The 20,732-nt window shown below is 38.1% G+C and overlaps 1 protein-coding gene and 1 long non-coding RNA gene across 5 annotated transcripts in view; both read left to right on the forward strand.

The window, feature by feature from the left end:
* LOC139117040 (uncharacterized) overlaps window positions 1-17,039 on the forward strand; it is a 39,079-nt gene extending 22,040 nt beyond the window's left edge. For 2 of the 4 annotated variants that reach the window (XM_070679860.1, XM_070679857.1), the window contains exons 2-4: window positions 10,051-10,238; window positions 11,131-11,307; window positions 12,090-17,039. In XM_070679860.1, the coding sequence (XP_070535961.1) occupies window positions 10,058-10,238; window positions 11,131-11,307; window positions 12,090-12,961 (1,230 nt within the window). In that variant the 5' untranslated portion in view covers window positions 10,051-10,057 and the 3' untranslated portion in view covers window positions 12,962-17,039. Of the gene's footprint in view, window positions 1-3,273; window positions 3,486-5,318; window positions 5,494-10,050; window positions 10,239-11,130; window positions 11,308-12,089 lie in introns of those variants that run through there. The other 2 variants (XM_070679859.1, XM_070679858.1) reach the window with 2 other exon arrangements.
* Window positions 17,040-18,886: 1,847 nt separating this feature from the next.
* The window catches only part of LOC139117045 (uncharacterized), a 75,565-nt gene continuing 73,719 nt past the window's right edge, over window positions 18,887-20,732 (forward strand). Inside the window, exon 1 of the long non-coding RNA XR_011548445.1 lies at window positions 18,887-19,092. This is a non-coding gene — a long non-coding RNA (uncharacterized lncRNA). The remainder of the gene's footprint in view (window positions 19,093-20,732) is intronic.

Raw genomic sequence — 20,732 nt, forward strand, 5'->3', positions numbered from 1 at the left:
TGATATATGGTGATTGTATTTTATAGTGTCAGTTCTTAGACATCTCAATAACATCTTGCTGTAGGCTAAGGCATCTTGTGGTTATATCACATGTGTTAACGCTATTTACTATTATCAGATATGTGAAAACCTGAAGGTCTCCTCCAAGGTCAAATTCAGAAGTAGACACTAGGTGTGACACACCGTCTGGCAATCTTTACCAACAATAGAGGCCTACTTTTTGAAGGATATTGCGTAAGATAACCTCAGTGTAGGCTGTACAATCTGTCTGACCGTGATTCAAGAGAAAGTCAAATTTTCTATGAAGGAGATGATTTAACCCCGATTCAAATCACAGCCGTCTTGGCTTTTCATTCATTATCTGATGCAGAACACGACAACCTATGTTGTAAAACCTCACACTGGGTTTGATTTGGCACATTTAAATCCCATCTTACCTGCCGGGGACTGAATATCTCGTTTGGAGACCATTGTTTTCCTCAGTGCAAGTAAATGTGGTTTACTAGTTTACTCCTTGAAACTGATGTAAATACAGCGCATACATCAACCTGCAGACTTGTCACCTTGGGTATCTTGAAACTGCTATTCTAAACGCTACAGACACCTGTTTCATAGCAAATGTTAATTCATACAAGTTTCAAATTTTTCAAATCTTATTGCTTGCTTTTACTAATGTTTGATCATGAATATACATTTGAATAAACATAGTTAATTTTCTCTTTTGTCCAACCTGTTTACCTTCCAATTCCCTGTAAATAGGCCCAACGGCCATTAGTAACAATGGGTTTGGACCAAACCATTGTGATGAAGGGGTGAGATAGGTCATGAGTAATGTAAAATATAGCTTTTTATTGTTTTGTACCACAAAAAGAAAGAGCGAGTAAAATTAATATACAGTGCAACTATCATATAAAAAATGTGGTAGAATTGTTTTTGCAGAGCTGAGAAGCAGCATTTCATTTATGTAAAAATTCATCTCAGGGACCGGATTCTGGAATCTCAAATTGTAGCACTACGTGTTTTGGCCGTTACGTGTGTGTGTGTGAACTTATTCTGAAGCCTTAAGAGAAAACAGACTTTCCACTGTTTAGTTTAGTTTCAATCGAAAATTTTATTTTCCCCCAATAGAGCCAACACAAGGTGCAGAAGCCATTTTGAATTTCAAATATCGACAAATTTTATATAGTTTGTTTCTCTGTCACAAACAGTGACCCTTGATTTTTGTTACTGATCATGAAGAGAATGGTTTTACCGTCGCCTTCAGGAAAATTTTGGCAAAAGTTAAAAAAATCTTTCAATTTCTAGTTGTATATTAATTTCAGCTGACAAAATAGACCAAGTGATAAAATATGTGATATGAATTAAGTGAGGGATTACCCCAGTGAAATACTCATCTCAAATCATTGTCCATGCTGAAAAATTCTGTGCTTACATTATCTGGCACTTTGAAACTGAAATTTTTAAAACAAAATACTGTACGAGGAAAGTGGGAAATCGATTTTATTGATGCTAGTTTTATGTTTGAATTACGAGGTGACAGAAAACACAATTCTTGCATTGAATCTCATATGATTAGTTGTATTATTCTTTTCGAGTGTTGGATGATAAACATAGCGATCAGTAAGTCTCCCTTCCCCCCAACCGCTCCTCCCATAAAAGCGAGGTTACAGATACTGTAGGTGATTTTTGAACCGACATACCATGTTGCGGCGGCTTGCTATGACTGCGTTGAAATGCTGAAAGGAACTACTGTAGCATTTACCACGTCTGTAATACTCAAATAACCCTGCTTAGTCTGTTAAATGGCCCAGTGGCTGTAACTCTTGACGATTTTTGTCACCTTTTTCACATTGTATGTCGACTGCAAGTTCTTGTTCTACGCCCCAAAAGCATGTTTAAACACCAACTGTTAAGCATGTCAACAAAGTGTTTATATATGTACGTGTAAAAAGCACTATTGTTTTTTATTTGGAATTCTAGTCTGGATCAGAATTCACTTGTCAATAATAACAATACAATTTACTCATATACAGGCTGAGTTGACAAGCCGGATGCTGTGTATCTAATGGGAATAGAACAAGAAACTGTGGCTTCCATTCAAAACCAAAATAGTGAAAATAATAATCAAAAGTTACAGCCACTGGGCCCATTTACGTCAGTAAAATTTATTCGTTGAAAATCAAATTTTCCATACGGGAAGTAGAAACACATAGTAGAACATGACCTCATTAATTCTTGATTTTTTTCAGCAATTCGATAATTTTGGACGCAATTTTTCTATCAGCTACAGTTTTTGATCAAAGTTTTGGGACAAAATGTGAAGAAAAATCATGTGGCTCTGAAAGATTGTCTTGGTTTACATATTTCATGTTTGCAACAAAAAAAAGGACTTTAGCACTCTAGGGGTTAAGACTGCTTGTTCAGCAGATATGTGAAAACATCCAGTGCCACATGTGTGTCAAGTCATAGTGTGAGGCACACCCATAATATTGACCAAAATATTTTCAGATATTTGCTGACTTGCATGTACGTAAGCGATACAATTTGGCCATGAAACTATATATCCAACAAATCAACGATGTCTGGCTGTGACCTAACATCGTGCCAAGTTTTTCAAGCATGGCTGTACTCTCAAAACTTATGAAACCTGGAATTTAATCCTGTGACCCAGACCTAGACTGGTCATTGACAATGAAAAGAAAACCACAAGAGCTGGGTAATTTTTGTAATTTATCTGTTATGATGTAAGCACAAAGTAGGCTAAAGATAGATAGTGCAGTTTCAGTGTACATCAAGGTTTTCTGGGAGGAGCAACCAGTGAATGCAGCCAAGGTCAACACCAACTTGTATGCAAATTACTGGTCAATAGTATCTCAATGTTGTCATTGAGAAACTGGATACTCGTTTGGCCCTTGTTTTTTGGTCGGTGTGTGACTGTCACTGCCAAATGCTTGTGTTATGCATGATAGGGGTTCCTCAGCACTGCCTCTGATCGCAGTCCTGCGTTAGTCCGCCGCGGCCTTTCATGAACTTTTGATTTATCCCCCTGTGATCAGCACCGGTGAGCCAGTTTATTTCAACCTCTGGATCGGAGCCAGAAGCTTACCCACCGACTGAATGAAGCAAAAGTGCAGGGACAATTGGACAGACAAAAGCTAGCTCCCTTTTCTTTCGCATTGAAGGAAAATTTACATACAATTTGCATGAGATCTACATAAGAAGTCACGTTTGCAACTAAGTCTCCAAAGATAGTTTAAAAAGAGAAAGTGTCAAAAAGTTGATAACTGCTGCCAGGCTCAGTCTCAGGGATCTGAATTCCCCCCTTTGAAAATTTGATTCATGGAAGATTGACATCAGAAATCCAGGGAGAGAGAGGGGGATTCAATTTGGGGTTTTTTATCAGATAACGTTTCAACTCCAGAAACTCAGGGATGTCTTGGACTCACAATCTGCATCTTCGCTGTCATCTCAAAGTTTATTTTAAGGTATGTCCTTAGTTTCCTACCACGATACCATTTTATGGTGGTGTAGCTCTAGAAAAACTAGCTTTCTTGACTTCATCATAGGGTGGGCTGTCAGTAGAGTGTTTCCCCCCCTGTTAACTGGTACCAATCGCTGGTTCTTATCTTCTTTAATCTATCAATTACACACATTTCAAAAAAACATTTAAATTGAATCATTCGAACACAGATTCAGTATACGGGCATGAATCAATGATCACAAGGCAGATAACATGCCTGTTTAATCAGGAAACATGGCGTACATACACTTCGCTTCAGCTTTTAATTAACAAACACAGCAAGAAATGATATGCAACAAGAATGGCATTGATAATTCTACTGCAATCGTTGCATGCATTGAAAACTGTTTGTAAGTTTACATGTGTAGAGTTCTCTCCTCGGTGTGATTGTAAAAATTTTGCATTTTAAACCCACTTTTGTGGCCTCTAAATATAGCTGAACGTTCAAAAAAATTGTAGAATTTCACCAGCGGACAGATTAAAATATTTGGTTGTCGTACATGTAGTTTCCACGAAGTTGATTATCTGAAACACTGAACAGTTGATCAAGCTGAGGTGTTTTTGTTGACTTTCTCCCTGTCACAGAGAAGGGTTTAAACTTGAATCGTCTGCTGAAAATACGATGTTTTCAGTAGAGAAATTGAGTGTTTACTGAGTGTCATCCACGCGTATGCACATGAAAGTGTCTAAGATATAAATTTTGGTCGATAAATATTTCTGAAAATCTAATACAATTATGTCAGAGAGACTATTTTAAGACGCTAAGTTTACTTTGTAGTACGTGCTTTCCCTCATTAACAACGAGATGACAAAGGTTGCTGCCCCCTAAAAAGTCAAATATTTCTACTGATTTTTATGAAAGGGCACAAATTTAATGAAAGGACTGTACATTACCCCCATTCTGATGAATATGTAGTGACATCGCAGTCAAGCAGTGCTTGAATATCTATGAAATGTGTATCAAAGCTACCAGTGGTCACCCAAATATGAGATGTTAATGGCTTCCCCCCATGTGTTTATTTGGTTATGTGATTAGGAAAATGTCAATTACAGTATAGATACAGAGTCAGAGGTATGTTGAAGGTAATGAACAGTTTTTTTTCATTACACCAAATAAACTCGTTGAAAACGATGTTGACAAGAAGTGGGAGAAATTTATATACACGAGTTGAAACAGGAGAGCAGTGTTGCTTGATTTCCAATTAATGAGGTCTTTAAATTGGATGTCTGAACGAGAGAGAACTTTGAATATAATCTTGAGTAATTTGTACCAGAAATGCCTGCTGTACAGAGTTAACTGATAGTTGTTATCACGTTAACTGGATGGTGGGGCCTTCTTTAAGGAGCTTGATGATGTGATGAAAGCTAAGTCTGTTTGTTTGCATCGACTCAGACCGTCAAACACCTCGAGCATATAGTCTCAGCTTTTTTCAACTGTCTCTGTTGCTGTAGCAAGCTTTCTATCAAAAAACCCATACATGTTAGAGCGCACATCATTTCACCTGTGTTTATCATACGATAGCTTTAAATCTTTCCAGCAATTCTTTGGTTGCCAGTGACAACTCGAAAGCTTACGTGAGTCTCGACAGCACTGAAAACCAATCACATGACAGGTCGGTTGGAACAAACAAGCTGTGGGGGCCGAAAATGAAATTAGAATAGTGGTCACACAGTCATGTTGTACAGGAAGTAATGTCTCTTTAGAGAAATCCCAAATTGACAGCCCACCGGAAACAATGATGTCATCGATTCTCAGCTCTCACGCCAGCCAATCAGAGGCCTGAAGAATCTGTCAATGAAATGGCTTTGGGTACACACATGGTAAAGACAGCAAACATCATGGACGAGGGTCAAATATCCCCCACCGTTTTCTATCTCTATCGAATCAGTAGGCTCTGAGATCGTTCTTTGAAAACCAGCCTACACTGGAATATCGAGTCTAACTTTCCGACTAAACATGCGTTCGGTCACAGGTAGGAAATGTTAATCCGTATTAATCATTTTCCTTGATTCCGTCCCTTAAGCATTTAATCTGTCCTAGTAAGCTTGCCATCACTATGTCATTTTGAAATTTTCACGACGACTTTTTCAGAAATTCATGCAGATCAATATCATAGAAAGACATGTAACATGTAGTATGTCTGCACTGTGAATATTTCTCAATTATTAAAGAAAGACGGGAGATGCACAAAGGAGATGATCAATATACATGGCCTTTTTTTTCGTAAAATCTCTTTAATCTTTCTATTTACATTGTCAATCAACCGAATCCTATCTGCTCTCTCAGTTCACCAATATTTAGACAGTCAGGGCAATGCATTTGTTCGTTATCAAATTCAAACAAAAAAAAAAGTTATGGGATTTTGTCATTGCCACTGGATTACGGACGCTGATATTAACCTTCATCATAACGTTGAAAGAGACCCAAGTTCAAAGTACAAGAAAGATGGCACAAAGTGGCAAGCTTGTCTGAGGTTTAACTTGACTCCACAGAAACAGTATTTTGAGAGTTGAAAAATATGGGGAGGACATCACAGTATGTAACTAAAAATGTCAGTGTCGTGTGATATAACGTAATGATATGCTTTATAATCTAAAAGATGCAATATATCCTCCTTGGCTGTATCTCGTAGACCATCAACATGTCGATGCATGAATTAGCGTCAGCGTTTTGACTGTGGGGGGTGTGGCCTTAGGCCTTCACATGGTCTTGGCTTGGCTGCTAGCTCTATACTGTCTAAAAGTGTTTGTCGAAACCTTGTCGGTCTAGGTGTGACCAAGGTGCATTTTTCACTTTCGCTGTGTGACATATGAGCTGGTAGACAACTTCTGACAGTGTTCCTCAAAGGTTTCACTCAGTCAGTTAGTGTGACTTGCTGATTTGAAACTCCAACACTGAGTGACAGCAGGTCTTCACTCGGGGTCAGTGGGGTCGACCTCAAAACTCAACACCTGTCTGAGTGTTTATGTATATATTAGTCCATCAATGGCACCGTATGGCAGCCACTTACCGACGGGCAAAATGGTAACACCGTAAATTCTGATTAGATGTGACATACAGGACCAGTGGAATCCACTGGTGACTTCAAAAGTTTAAACAGCCTAGGTGTGACGACCAGCATGCACGCTGTCAGTCTTGACGTAGTGACCACAAGGTGTATAAATTCACGTTGTCTCTGTGTCACTGCCGTGCAAGCTTTTCACACCTGAGTAGTGTATCTTAAGGCTCAAAACCTGTCTAGATACGACCGCAAGGGCACTGCACCGCCTCATCATGACCGCAAATATTCACGCTGCAGTGTGTGACAGAAAAGCTTTTACACACAAACATGTAGGTGTGATGTACTGTGAAGTGTTCACATTGTGTCACGTGTGACCACAAGATTTCACACAGCTCAAGTGCAATGACATGCATGCTGCGTCTGTCTGTGTATGTCTGCGATATCAAACTCCATACCTGTCTCAATATAAAATCACAACAAGTCACATCTACATTGTATATTTGACCACAAAATGTCACACTAAAGTGTGACTGGCAGGCTTATGCATTGTCTGGATGGTTACTTCAAGGTCCCATAGTGTCTAGATGCTACTGCAAGGTCCATATACTGTCAGTATAAAACTGCAAGGTCCACGTACTGTCTAGGTGCGGATGTCAAACCTTGACTGTCTAGGTGTGCCTGTGTAATAGTCCTTTAGAGTTTATATAATGACCACAGGGCCTTCATACTGTCTGCAGTGTGGCTAAAATCCTTGGTGGTCTCAGTATGGGGGACCGCAGCAGGCCTTCAAATCATTAGAATGTGGAAGGTCCTTGATGGACTTCATATGGCTGTAGGCCCTCATACCAATGAAAGGTAGCCTTCAAATCTGTTCAGATGGATAACAAATTAGCTTACTCAGCATATACCACTTCAAACCATCACGCTATCAAAGTGTACTGGAAACTATACATGTATTGAATGCATCCTTCCAAGTGTGTGTGTGTGTGTGTTTGATGTCACTGGCCGTCTTTCCGTGGTGGATTTGATTTAAACGGACTTCCTTTCCGGACATAGATAAGCCCTGTGAGAAAGGACGTTTCCCAATGTCACTGGAGTGTCATTGACTTTTAATCAGCTGTGTACTTGATAAGCACGTATCAAGTTCAATGTTAGCCTTAACCACATAAGTATCATGTTTCCTCATTCGTGGTACATTGCTGGCTTTTTTTTTTTCCGCCGGAATGTTAAACATCTCCCCAGTGTTGAAAAGTATTTTCCCGCACTGAGCTTCATTGGCACTGCATGTAAGTGTCTCTCATTATGTTTCAATCCCCGACTCTAATGATAGTTATGAAAATGGTCTGTTTACCCCTCAAAATTTGTACAGCAGTTATCATACCACTGTTAATTTTCAGAAAACCAGTGATTTTTTAAAGTGGATAGTAAGTCAACTGGGAAGCAAGTGTTACAGTAAGATGTTCCATATGAGATTATTCAATTATGAAAATTTGTGACGAACAAGTTATCAATATGTTCTTTTATAAAAATGATGCTTTTAAAATTTCATGGAGATAATTTTGGTAGATATTCCTTGTATTGGTCAGTATAATATACCTTTACAAATTCAATGTCACAGGCAGCCTGTTGAAAACGAGAAAACGCTACACGCTGAAATTCTTGAAAGCTGTTATTTTTCACCGGGAGAGCAGGTGATGGAAGTACAAATATTTATGAGAAGCTGATGGGTCTTCCTGTTTGCGTTTAACATTATTGATGGTTATCACGACCACAGACCAAAGGAAACTGGCTATGATGACTGAATTCCAGATACACAGTCAATTCATGCGTCGAGGCAAAATCAATCAGGGATGTGGAATGCTATCAGAATATCACGTGTTTTAATATTGAAAACAACAGAAACATTTAAACACGTCAGAAGTCATGGACCCTTTGAGTGGCAAAGTCTATTTTTGTCCCCTTTATAAAATAAACCCCAGTCAATGTGTCTCTGATTTTTGTCAAAATTTTGAGAAAAATCTGTAGCAAATGAAATGTGATGTCCATTTGGTCCAAAATTATCAAAAAAATTACAGAAAAATTCATAAAAATTGGTAAAATTTTGCTGCACTAAAATTTTGGCGGGAGAAGATAACAGCGCTCAACGGGTTAAAGTGAGCTGATATGAGAATGGAAATTAATGACCTGCATTAACCATATATATCATCTCTGTACATCTGTCCACCTACCCAGTTTGAAACAACGAGAATCTGCCAAAAATTGTGTTGTGAAAGGATTAAAGATAATCAACAAGATCTGAAGACTTTTTAAACATTTTTATATGGATTGTTACTTTCTCGACCTCTACAATTTTGTCAAATGGCTTTGAAATTTTCAAGTTCCCTAAAATGTTTTTGGTCGTTCCAACCAATAACTTGCTGTGAATACATTTTGTCATATTTAGTTGGAAATTTTTTTTTCCTCAGATGATTTTGCAAATACCTGTATTATGTGTTTTGTTTGTTGTATCAAGTCTTGTTTATTCATGCTTGCAATCAAACGTAACAACAGTGTTAGATTTTTCTGAATGATTTTGTGAGGAAAATCTTCAGACAATCTGATCTAGTTTTCTTAGTATTTAATTCACGCCTTGCCAAAGCTATTTAGTTTGTGACACTAATTTAACGTCATCTTTAAATTTATTACTAGCAAGATCAAATTATTCTCACTATTGCACTAGAACTTTACCAAATGCTAGGTAGGTTATTTTTCTTCTCTTCCTCAAACCCTGATGGATCGATTATCTGTTTCAAAATATTGACGTCAGTCAAACACGATGGTGTCACCACACGTGAGGGAGCGAGCTGTTTTATAAGTGACCCTTAATTTGTTTACATCCGTCATAACGAATGTTAAATGTAGCCTACTGCAGACACTGTACTTAAATCTGTTTTCAAGGTCAGATCTAAGAAATCTGACTTTCAAGGCTTTAAAATGTTTAATGTCTCCACTTTAGAAATCATATTATAATTGTTTTGGTGTGATCGTCGCATTTAACGTACATCAGTGGATAGATTTAAAAGTCAAAGTAATATGATAAAGAAAAAGATTTGTGTTCAGAATTTCCTTCAATGCAAACTTTGGAGATGGCAGAGTGTATACATAGCATGGTGTGTACATAGCGGATGGTGTGGGCCCCAATGCCAGCTTCTCTACACGTCATTAGAGAGTTCTATTACTAGCTCTATGGAATGTGAATTAATATTGAACGCATAGCATGCTGTCTGTACACTGCTGTCAGCATTGGTTGCGTCTCTCTCTTTTGGTGTCTGGTTACACTTCAGAATCTGGACATGTTTTTTTGAGCTGCGACATAATGTGGTTTTTTTTTCCAGAATTTGTTTATATAACAGCTCTTGGCAATATTTGATTTGGCCAAATCAAGTTATGATTTTGCATCTGTCTGAGTCGTAGATCAAGTGGAACTTTTTCCTTTTCCTGTGTGGTAGCTACAATTTTTTTTTTCTTCTCTTCTGCTGGTTGTTTCAGCATTGCCATGAATAGAGAGCATGTGAGGCCGGAGGCTTCTGGTGGTCATCTTCTAAGCAAGACATCTTCGGAAGCACCGCTATGGTTCCATGGTCTTCTAGTCAGAGAGGCAGCCGAGGCACTACTTCTTAAGTGTCCCAACTCCAAGGCAGGACTCTACCTGGTCAGGCAAAGTAACAACCGGGGAGGTAAGTCCAGCGATCTTTTTGTTCTGAATTTCACATCTCTGTGTGTACGAAAAAAGATGATCAATTTACTTTGACCATTCACAATCACTGATTATTTAATAACCTATGAGGCACACAACTAACTTACCGACAAAGCTGGTTGTACTCACCAGTATGTCGTACATAGACCAACCCAGTGATATATTTTCCTCAAAAATTGCCTGAATTATTGATTGAGTAAGCTGTTTGGCTACCGCATGATAAATTTATACCGTTGCAGATTCGAACTGAATATTTTACGCAATATCATTGCTGCAGTGACCAATAATATTTTTTGACAAATTTTTTCCAAGGAGATTGTTTTTGCATCAAGGCCTGTTCTATAGTGCCACTCAAGAGTTATAATAGTATTTTAAAAATAAATAAATTTCATGGAGTGTTGTTACTAGAACTATAGTTCCATCAGGAAAGTTGATTTCCAATTTTAAGAAATACTAAATATCAAGCAAAATGGTAAAAAAAGTGATTTATCTATAGATGGTATTAGTGTATCTTTCTTTTTTAAATTCAGCTTCACTAAGATTAGTCGTGAAAACTTGACTAAATCATTATGAAGTGTGTATTTACTGATAATTTATTTCAGTTGGCCTTTTGTGACCTAATGATGAACAGAATACTGGAAATTGCCAACAAAGTTCAAAGTTGACATTGTTGCTAGGGAAATGCTCTGCGACCTCCCGTGTTGAGCATTTTCCAAAAATCTGAGCTGTCTGTCCTTGTGCAAATAAAATCATAAAATATATAGCTAACCCGTGCAACCTATGATTCATTTATTCTCAGTAATGACAATCTCAACATGCATGTCAATAATGTTGAATTGATATTTATTAATTTTATTTTCCCCATCTTGTAGGTCGTTTTGTTATTTCCGTGTGTACTTCTGAGCATGTCAACCACTACTTGATCGAGACTTTGGAATCAATGTTCTACGTGAAACGAGACAGCAGCCAGGACAGGGGTCAGGATATCCAAGCCAGGGATCTTAGTCACCTGCTGCAGTGTTACACTCAGAATCCACTGGATTCATCAGGTAAGAGAGCAGTTTACCATTATCCCGGTGTGGTACAAGGCGTGGTTGCCAGGAGACGGGTGATTGACAGTCACTGCCAGGGTGATAAAATTGTAGATGATTGACGATTGAGGTGTTTGAGTAGATGGAAATGGAAAAGCTAGATTATTCAACAGAGTAACAGTCACCTTAGAAAACACACATACACACACACACACACACACACACACACACACACACACACACACACACACACAACAAATTATTGAAAGGCTGTTGAGGTGTTAGAAGCAGTGACATAGGAAGGAAGGAAAATAAAGTGACAATATGAGTCAAAATATTGAATTATTGACAATTACAAGTAATCAAATTTGGGCTAATTTTATAGTTAAAGTCAAATTTGATAATCACAGATGAACCTGTATTTGCGTTAAGATTGTGAATTGCAAAGTCATCAAACTTGCAGAACTGATGACTCAGCATATTTTGAATGACAGGTCTTGGTTTTGTGGTGATATTTTGAATGTAAAACTTTCAGTACTGATGGAACTTACAATCAGCCAATAGATAAGAGAAACGCTAATTGTATCAGACTTTAAAGATGTCAAATCTGAATTGTACACATCTGTTCATCTCTTCAGTCCGATACTTTTATTAATTTTTGACATCTGTCAATCATAATCAAATGTCACAAATTGACAGCTATCCAATTTTGAAGAATAAACTTTAATGATGCAATTGACCTATTTCATTCTATGGTCGGTAATTATAGAAATTTTTTTTTTCCCCCCCAATCATCACAGGGTTGAAGCTAGTCACGCCACTGATGAGGACAACACCCGTCAAAACCAGCGTTTCACTGACGGCCAAGTCAGAGAGCAAGAAAAACCACAACTACATACCGCTGTACGCCGACGAGCGTGAGGTGATTGCAATCCAAGACTTTGAAACTGATGACCTCCAAATGCTGCCGTTTATGAAGGGCGAGGTATTGACCTTGCTGCATAAAGAGTCCAACAGATGGTGGTACGCCTACAACGACAACAGGCAGATGGGATTCATTCCCGCTGCGTATGTGCGAAAGTTGTCAGAGTCGGAGAAAGGCAAGATGGGGTATGCCAACCCCCTGTACAGTGACAATGATGAGAACAGTGCGTCCAGGAAGGAGCCTTTCCACAAGCAGGGTCAGGATTATCCGGAGAGCTTCCAGGAATTCAAGTTCAAGGATGATCTCAGCTCAGCACAGTCAGATTTGGACTTGACCGTTGAAGAACTGCAGTTAGAATTTTACCGCGAAAAGTTTGCCAAGGACGACATTTATGTATCCAGCGAGTATATTACAAGTTTTCTCAGGGCTACGGAACACATTAAACTTGCTAAGATGCAAAAATCGTACGATAAGAGAATAGCCAATCAGAAAGCTGCACTGAAAAACCCGCTCTTTAAGAGACAATCAGCGTTTGACAGATTTGGATTGACGCCGCCATCAGTACGAAGGGATTTAAAACCACGGATACACAAACCGTTACCTCCCACGCCGGAAGACAGTCCGAGGACTGCGAGGAAGATATCGCCGTCGGAACCTATAGACTATGCAACAGATGACAGCAAGGAAGCAACGAATAGCTACCATTTTCTTGCGGACTGTTCCTCAGGACTCAGCTCATCACTGTAACTCAACTGTGTTGACCTCTGAACTTTGAGTGACTGTTGACCTCTGGTCCTTGGACCCCTGTTTAGGGAACATGTTAGGCCCTCACTATTACAAGCAAAAGCACTATATTTCGGTCGTGTCACATGCTTGTTACCGTAGATACAAGTGAGCCCAAGCAGTCCATAACTTTGTGCATTTTTTTGCCAAATCTCACACGGGTAACACAGTTGGTCCTCAGTGATGTTAAGGTCATACTGTTCCCTTGTAAAAGCTACCTCCATAAGATTTAACACTCCTTGAATGAGCTTCATTTATATGACGCTACATTCATTGAGTGAGCTGCATTGTTAAGTTACTGTATTCATTTGTGGTGTTCATTGAGCAAGGCACCTCGGCAAGACCCAATGCTGATTGAGTGACCTGCATTGGTAAGATCCAACAATCAATAATGTGCAACTCTCATTGAACGAACTGCACTGGTAATGTGCAACTTTCATTGATGGAGCTGTATTGTTAGGATACAATATTCATTGAATGAGCTGCATTGATAAGAACAATATTCATTAAATGAGCTTGGTAAGATGCAACATTCATTGAATGAAATGCATCAATTGGTAAGATGTGACCTTTATGGAGTGAGCTGTCCCAGTAACATGCAACTCTCATCGAGCAAGCTGTCTTTGCCAGATGCAGCATTCATTGAATGAACTGCATCAGCAAGCGGCAACTCTCATTGAGTGAGCTGCCTGTGCAAGGTGCAGCATTCATTGAATGAACTGCATCTGTGATATACAACTCTCATTGCATGGGCTGCATCAGTGAGATACGTCCTCCAAGCAGTTCATCTCCACTTTTTCACTTCATAGACAACACGTACATGTCAACTCAAATCCTAAATCAGGCATCTGCAAGACTCTCTGAGCTAACTCAATTGAAAAAGGAATATCTTTAACCTTATTGTAAGTGAACACTGCTCTGTTTTATATTTATCGTATTCTCTGTCCGTTTGGTTGATCTATTGATTGTATCTTATTCTAAAGAACTCACTCTCAAATTTAAAGGGACATTAGCTGTATCCTTTCGATAACTTTTTCATGATTTACGTTCTGTGAACGTTTTCCTCATCTCCCCAAACCATGTTGAAATGCTGAGTATTAGCTTTGTAAACACAGTGCATCATGTAGTGCAGTGTCATTGTTGACGAACGGATTCCAGTCTGGACTGGGAGTCGTTTGTCAATAATAAAATTGGACATAACACTGATTCACACTGTGTTGACAAGTTGAATACCAGGTATTTTTTTACATGATTCAGGGAGTAAACGAGAATCTTTCTCACAGGCAGAACAAAAATACTGGAAAATGAATTAAACTCACTGCTGATAGAAGGTTGAGCCTACAGTACAAGTAAACATAATTTTATTTCAGTGAAGGGGACAAATCCCATGTATAATCCCTTCAAGATGTGGTATATCCATGTTAATCTTTTTCATCATGTTGATCTCATAACCCGTTCGCCACCATGGTTTGGTCCAATGCCATTGTTATCAATGGTGAGGATGGATCTGTTCACAGGAAATTAGGGGTGAACAAGTCAAAAAAAGACAAAACACAGCCATGTGAGGTTGAGCTGTGAGAGTACAAACGCTGGAATTTATGGCAATTGACATCCTGTAGAATTGCTTTTTCACTTGTTCACCCAGTGTTACCTTTAACTTGACAAGATACAAATTCTTTTTTGTCTGATAGCTCAGTTGAAGCAAATTACAGAACACGACAGCGTGGACTAAAATCATTTGCACATGTTTTGTAAAAGTGTTCATTTGTTGACCCTATGCAACACCAGCACTGTCTCAAAAACAGCTCATTTTACCGTCTATTTGTCATAGATATTACTTGCCAGTAAGTTCATTTTGAAGTTTCCTTTATTTAATATCTCTTCTATGTGCGTTCAGATTTCTACATTTAGGTTTTTGAGAAATCAACTCATCGTAGGCCGACTCAAGTGAAGTTTATTAGCAGGTACACCCTTTTGTAGCACATCCTGGGTCAACCTGTGTCACGGAATGTTTCAGAAAATTATAATTTAGATTTGTCAAACCTCTTACCAGGATGACTGCAAGATGGAGTCTATATTCTACCTACACATCCAAGTTCAATTAGAAAACTTTTCTTCAGAGCGAAGTGGTCGTGGTGAATTCTAGCTGATACATTCTTTAATTTTATTCTCTGTGCCAGTTATACTTATAGAGGATTTTATGATCTAAGGATGTTTAGCCATGGGTGATGTCAAATCATGACTTCTCTTCTGCACCTAGGGTGTCCATTTGTGACTTTAATGCTACACCTAGGGTGTCCATTTGTGACTTTAGTGCTACACCTAGGGTGTCCATTTGTGACTTTAGTGCTACACCTAGGGTGTCCATTTGTGACTTTAGTTCTGCTCCTGAGGAGTAAAGTTGGGGCTTCGACTAAGTGCTGCACCAACGGGCCATTGTCTTTCATGGACAAGTTCATTACACTGTGTGTATGATGTCCTCTGCAAAAAAAATAATAACATGAGAATATTGTCAACTCTTGTGAAAATTTCTCGGTTTTATGATGATGCACCAGTTTTTACAGATCAAGTTTGTACACCAGAGTTTTTAGATGTACAAGAAGCATTGGGAAGGTTCATAGTTGTTAGCATATTGTGGTACATAACTCCCCCAGAAACCAGTGACATTTACAAGTGTACCTCATAGTTGCAATTAAAAACAGTTTTGACTTCCATGTTGTAATTTACCAAAAAATAATAATGCCAATTTGATGGAATTTTTTTTTGTAATTAACTACCCTAGTCTTTCTCTTTCTGCATTTCGTCTCAAAAAAGACGTGTCTGAAGCCCAACATATCTTGACTAATATCATCACTGATGTTACGATGACAGTGAAAAGGTCATTATCGACGGAAATGGTTCTTGTGAGAGAGAGAGAAAAAAAATCATGGATGACAAGAATGTCTTGAAACTTCTCAAATGTCTTGAGACTTTGAAGTTTATCCTTGTGCACTTGACTTGCCGATGTTGAGATATGAAAATGATTACCAGAAAAGCTTTCAGATCATTTCCATCGCCATCAGTTTCGTCATCTCAGAATTATGTCGTGAGTCACGTGTGTGGAGAAAACTTTTTCATAATATCTTCGATGATTATTCAGTGACATGCTCTCACACGAAATGGTAATTATTTCATCTTTCAAAATATTTGCCAAAAACGTTCTATTACAATCATACCGTTGGGAAATGTACAATGTACTTGTTCCTAGGCCTGTCATCCTGTAATACCTGCCAGGTACAGGGATAATTTGTGTACTGCAAACTCATCACTTCCTGTTTCTCTGATGCTTGCAAAAGACATGCATAGTCGTGAGATATGTTGGTGCTTTCAGACAGGTTTTTTGTGGAACGAGGCAAATTTCAAAGTCTTTTATTGAAATCGTAAACACCACAACCGATTCTCTGTCTTGAATGTTTAAATGCTCCACTAAAGTGATACAACGCTAGACAACATTTCGGAGATCCGTTGACTAGAAAACTAACGAGCAGTCAGTAAAGCGATTGATATTAGTGTTCAGGCATGAAAGAGACAGGTGTCTGAACTCAAAAATTTTTAGAAAACTTTAAAAAACAGAGTCGACATAGAGTCTTCACCAAATATATATATACTATATGTATATCAATGCTACAATATGTATATATGATTCACAGTGTAATAATGTATTTAGCATGCATAGGCGATGATTGTCCATTATCGCAAGATAGCCAGTGATTGTTTTTTCACATCTAAATGGATATAGCTTAATTTAATGATTTATTTGTGTTTACCGATTAATGTATTTTGAGAAGACAAGGAAAGCCTGGAATAAGGACGATTGTTATTGAATGACAGGGCTACAACTTTCGACGTGACAAAACTTTTTTTTTCTGTGGACAGCTTGTAAACGTGTGCAAAATGGTCTATTTATTGTGTGCATATACTGTATATTTTTATATTAAAATTTTATTGCAATTTAATCCAATAATATTTTGAATAAAAATCATGCTGCAATGTGGAAAGCTAACTTTCATTGTGTCAATCAACCTTCATTGCTTTGTGAGTGTGATGTGTGGTAGCGAGTACATATCTGCGAGTGTTGTGTGAACTTTGTAGCGTGTTGAAGGATTGCAGTCAGAAAAATTGGCAGATCGTCCATGTAGCCGACACAAACACGAACTGTCTGATACCGGCTTTCAAATACTATGAAAAATAGTACAGAGTGAGCTACAAAATCACTATCAGTTTTAAGTTGCAGGTAGAATAAGTCTGTGACTTTGTATAAAATACTATAAAAATAGTAGAAAGTGAGCAACCAGCTGAAAGTTAGTCGAGGAGACCTTAAACTTTTACACTACACATATCATTAGCATATCATTGTCGGCTACATGGACTGTATGCTGAAAAATTGGCAACAACGTAGCTGGGTTATTAAACCACTGTTTTTTTAAGGTTGGGGATTTAGCCGAGTGGTTTTGACAGCTGATGTTGTAGCTAGCAGAATAGGTACCATATGGTATGGGTTCAAATCCAATGAGAATTTACTGACTTTAATATCAAATGTCATGTAAAGAAGATAATGCTGTTTAAAAGGGCCAGTAGCTGCAACCTTTGATCATTTTTTGTTACTTTTTGTTCCCTGTGTCAAGCAAGTTCTTGTTCCACTCCTTAACACATGTTGAAACACCTACTATTGAGCTTGTCAACATCAGTATGTGCACTGTTATTGTTCACATTGAAATGATAGGTCCAGACCAGAATTCACTTGTCAACAATATCAGTGCAGTTTACACATGTACAGGCTGACTTGACAAGCTGAATACTGTGTCTCTCAACATGCTTTGGGGAGTAGAACAAGAAACCGTTGTTGACATACAAAGGAAACAAGCGGGCGGTGAACAGTCGTCAAAAGTTCCAGCTATCTGTCCCTTTATTCAGTACAGTACATTGTATTTAAGATGGACAACTTGAACCCTTTCAACACCGTGGTCTGTTGTTATCAAATGGTGGAGCGTTTACAGGAAATTAGGGGCGAACAGGTCAAATATTGTAAACTCCTGTTGTAAATTTGTTTTCCTTATCATCATCCACAGAATCTTATTTTTTTGGTTCTGAAAAGGAAACGTACTTAACACAGTCAAAACCAACTTGACCCAGACTAACTTGGATTGGAACCTTTGCTAAATTTTAACTTTTAATTCTAATGAAAGGCTTACAAATCAAGTATAGATCAGTTACTCCTGCACAAACTGTGACTACCGGTACTTGACCTTTGACCCTTGACCCCGATAAATTATGTAATTTGTTGCAGGTGAAGTGTAGCAAAGATTGATGGGGATGCAGATTGACTCCTTTTGAACTCATCTCATTTAGGCTCACGCCATCCTGACTATGTTTAGTAGCTAACCACAATCCTGGGGCACACAGTCCATGTAGCCGACAATGAGATGCAAATTATATGCAGTCAAGGTCTCCTTGACTAACTTTCAGCTGGTGCTCACTTTCTACTATTTTTATAGTATTTTATACAAAGGCACAGACTTATTCTACCTTCAACTTAAAACTGATAGTGATTTTGTAGCTCATTCTTTACTATTTTTCATAGTTTTTGATAGCCGGTAACAGACACTTCGTGTTCGTGTCGGCTACATGGATGATCTGCTAACCACAATCCTGGCACCTGCCACACAAACTGTTACAAGGCCCGTAGCGGTAACTTTGGATGATTTTTTCTCAATTTTTGTTTCGTATGCCAATTGCAAGTTCTTGTTCTACTGCCCCAAGCGTGTTGAAAAATCTGCTATTCGGCTTGTCAACACAGCATCTATAGGTGTAAAATGCACTGTTATTGGTAACAGTTGAATTCTAGTCCTGACCAGAATTCACTTGTCAACAATAACAGTGCAGTCTACACATGTACAGGCTGAGTTGACAAGCTGAATACTGGGTATCTCACTGTATTCAGCTTGTCAACAATAACAATGCAGTCTACACATGTACAGGCTGAGTTGACAAGCTGAATACTGGGTATCTCAGTATTCAGCTTGTCAACAATAACAATGCAGTCTACACATGTACAGGCTGAGATGACGAGCTGAATACTGTGTATCTCAACATGCTTTTCGGAGTGGAACAAGAAACTGTTATTGACATTAAAAACAAAAATAGAGAAAAAAAAACCCAATCATTAAAAATAAGAGCTACTGGTCCATTACAGATTGCAAAAAGCAAAATAACAGTGCTTTTGTTGCATTTTATTTTACAGAATTGAACTCTGGTTGGCTTTTTGCCCAGTTAGCTTCTGATCACATTGATATTGGAAGCTAAGTTGGTTTTTATAGCCAAAGTAACATAGTAAGTTTTGGGGTTAGAGTTGGGTGGTGTCAGTTTTGGGCTGAGTAGGTTTTGGTCAAAGTTGTATCTCAGTTTGATTTCAACTCAAGTGTTGCAACATTAAAATATTTATAGCGCCCTCAACTGCCAGGTTGGGAACAAGTCCATCTTTCTGACCAATATTTCCCGAATGCTGTCAACACCAACACTGCTTGGTTGTGACACAGAATGTGTACTTAGACATCACTGAATTTCGTTGTGATCAAATGTAAAAATCTTTGCTGCTATTGAATTTGGACAATAGCGCCATGCCATCGGATCAAAATTAAAGTTGTATAAATGGTGAATAAAAAAAAATTTTGAAAGTTGTCTTTGTAAGGGTATTTGGTGTCATGCACTTTTTTGAAAGTCTTCAGTTATGTGTCAGTTTCCTTATTTCTGAATGGTCAAACTTTTGCAAAATTCAACTAATTTTAAGTTGACACTCAAGCCAAACATGGGACATACTGAAAACGCTTCGAGTACAAGAAGCGCCCTCAATGGTACAATTACTGTTTGCTTTACTCAGTAAGAGATCAGGGATGTACAACATGAATTTGGAATCCTTGTAAGGCTGTATATCCGCTATTTGTGAAAATGAAGAGCAGGTTGTCAAATTGGTTTGAAGAATGGTGAAAGTTTCTTCACCATGACAGAATAATACACTCAATTTGACATCCAAATCCAGGATCTAAATGCAGAAATTATGTTTAACATCTTGTGATCAGAGGTTAGCCCTTAGAACCATGGACGTAACCATGCTGGAACTGAAAGACATACAATGATACATGAATGTGTGGATGCCTATCGCAACCCTTCACAATGGAGTCTGTCCTCTGTCTTCAGTTGGTGGTCAGTAATCTGTCCTGAGGTCAAGCTAGTTCATAGATGAATAAAAGATGCTGTTATTGACAATGTTCATGATCATCAATTGCTTTGGTAAATCCTTTTTTCTTTACCAGATTGAATTTTGTTGGACGTCTCTTTGTGCCCAGACATTTCCAACAAGATGAGAAATATAGTTCAAAGCCAACGCCAATAATAAGAGATAGCTTTGATATTTGAAGAAACAACTTCAATATTCAAACCATGAACAGATAATTTTCAAATAAAATCCAAAGAAACTTGTGGATGATGGTTTGATTTCTATGAATCAAAAAACCAACAAATTTTCAACTGAATTCACTTTGGTAATGGTGAAACTCACCAGGAGAAATACTTGTATTCATTTTCAACAGCCTTGCTGTAATACACACTGAAGTTTATGGTAGGTGCAATCTGATCATTTGCATAAATTTTTAGCAGATACAAGAAACTATGTCATCATTTTGTTTATCAGTTACAGATA

Source organism: Ptychodera flava, chromosome 18 (genome assembly GCF_041260155.1).
Source record: "Ptychodera flava strain L36383 chromosome 18, AS_Pfla_20210202, whole genome shotgun sequence".
Lineage (NCBI taxonomy): Eukaryota > Metazoa > Hemichordata > Enteropneusta > Ptychoderidae > Ptychodera > Ptychodera flava.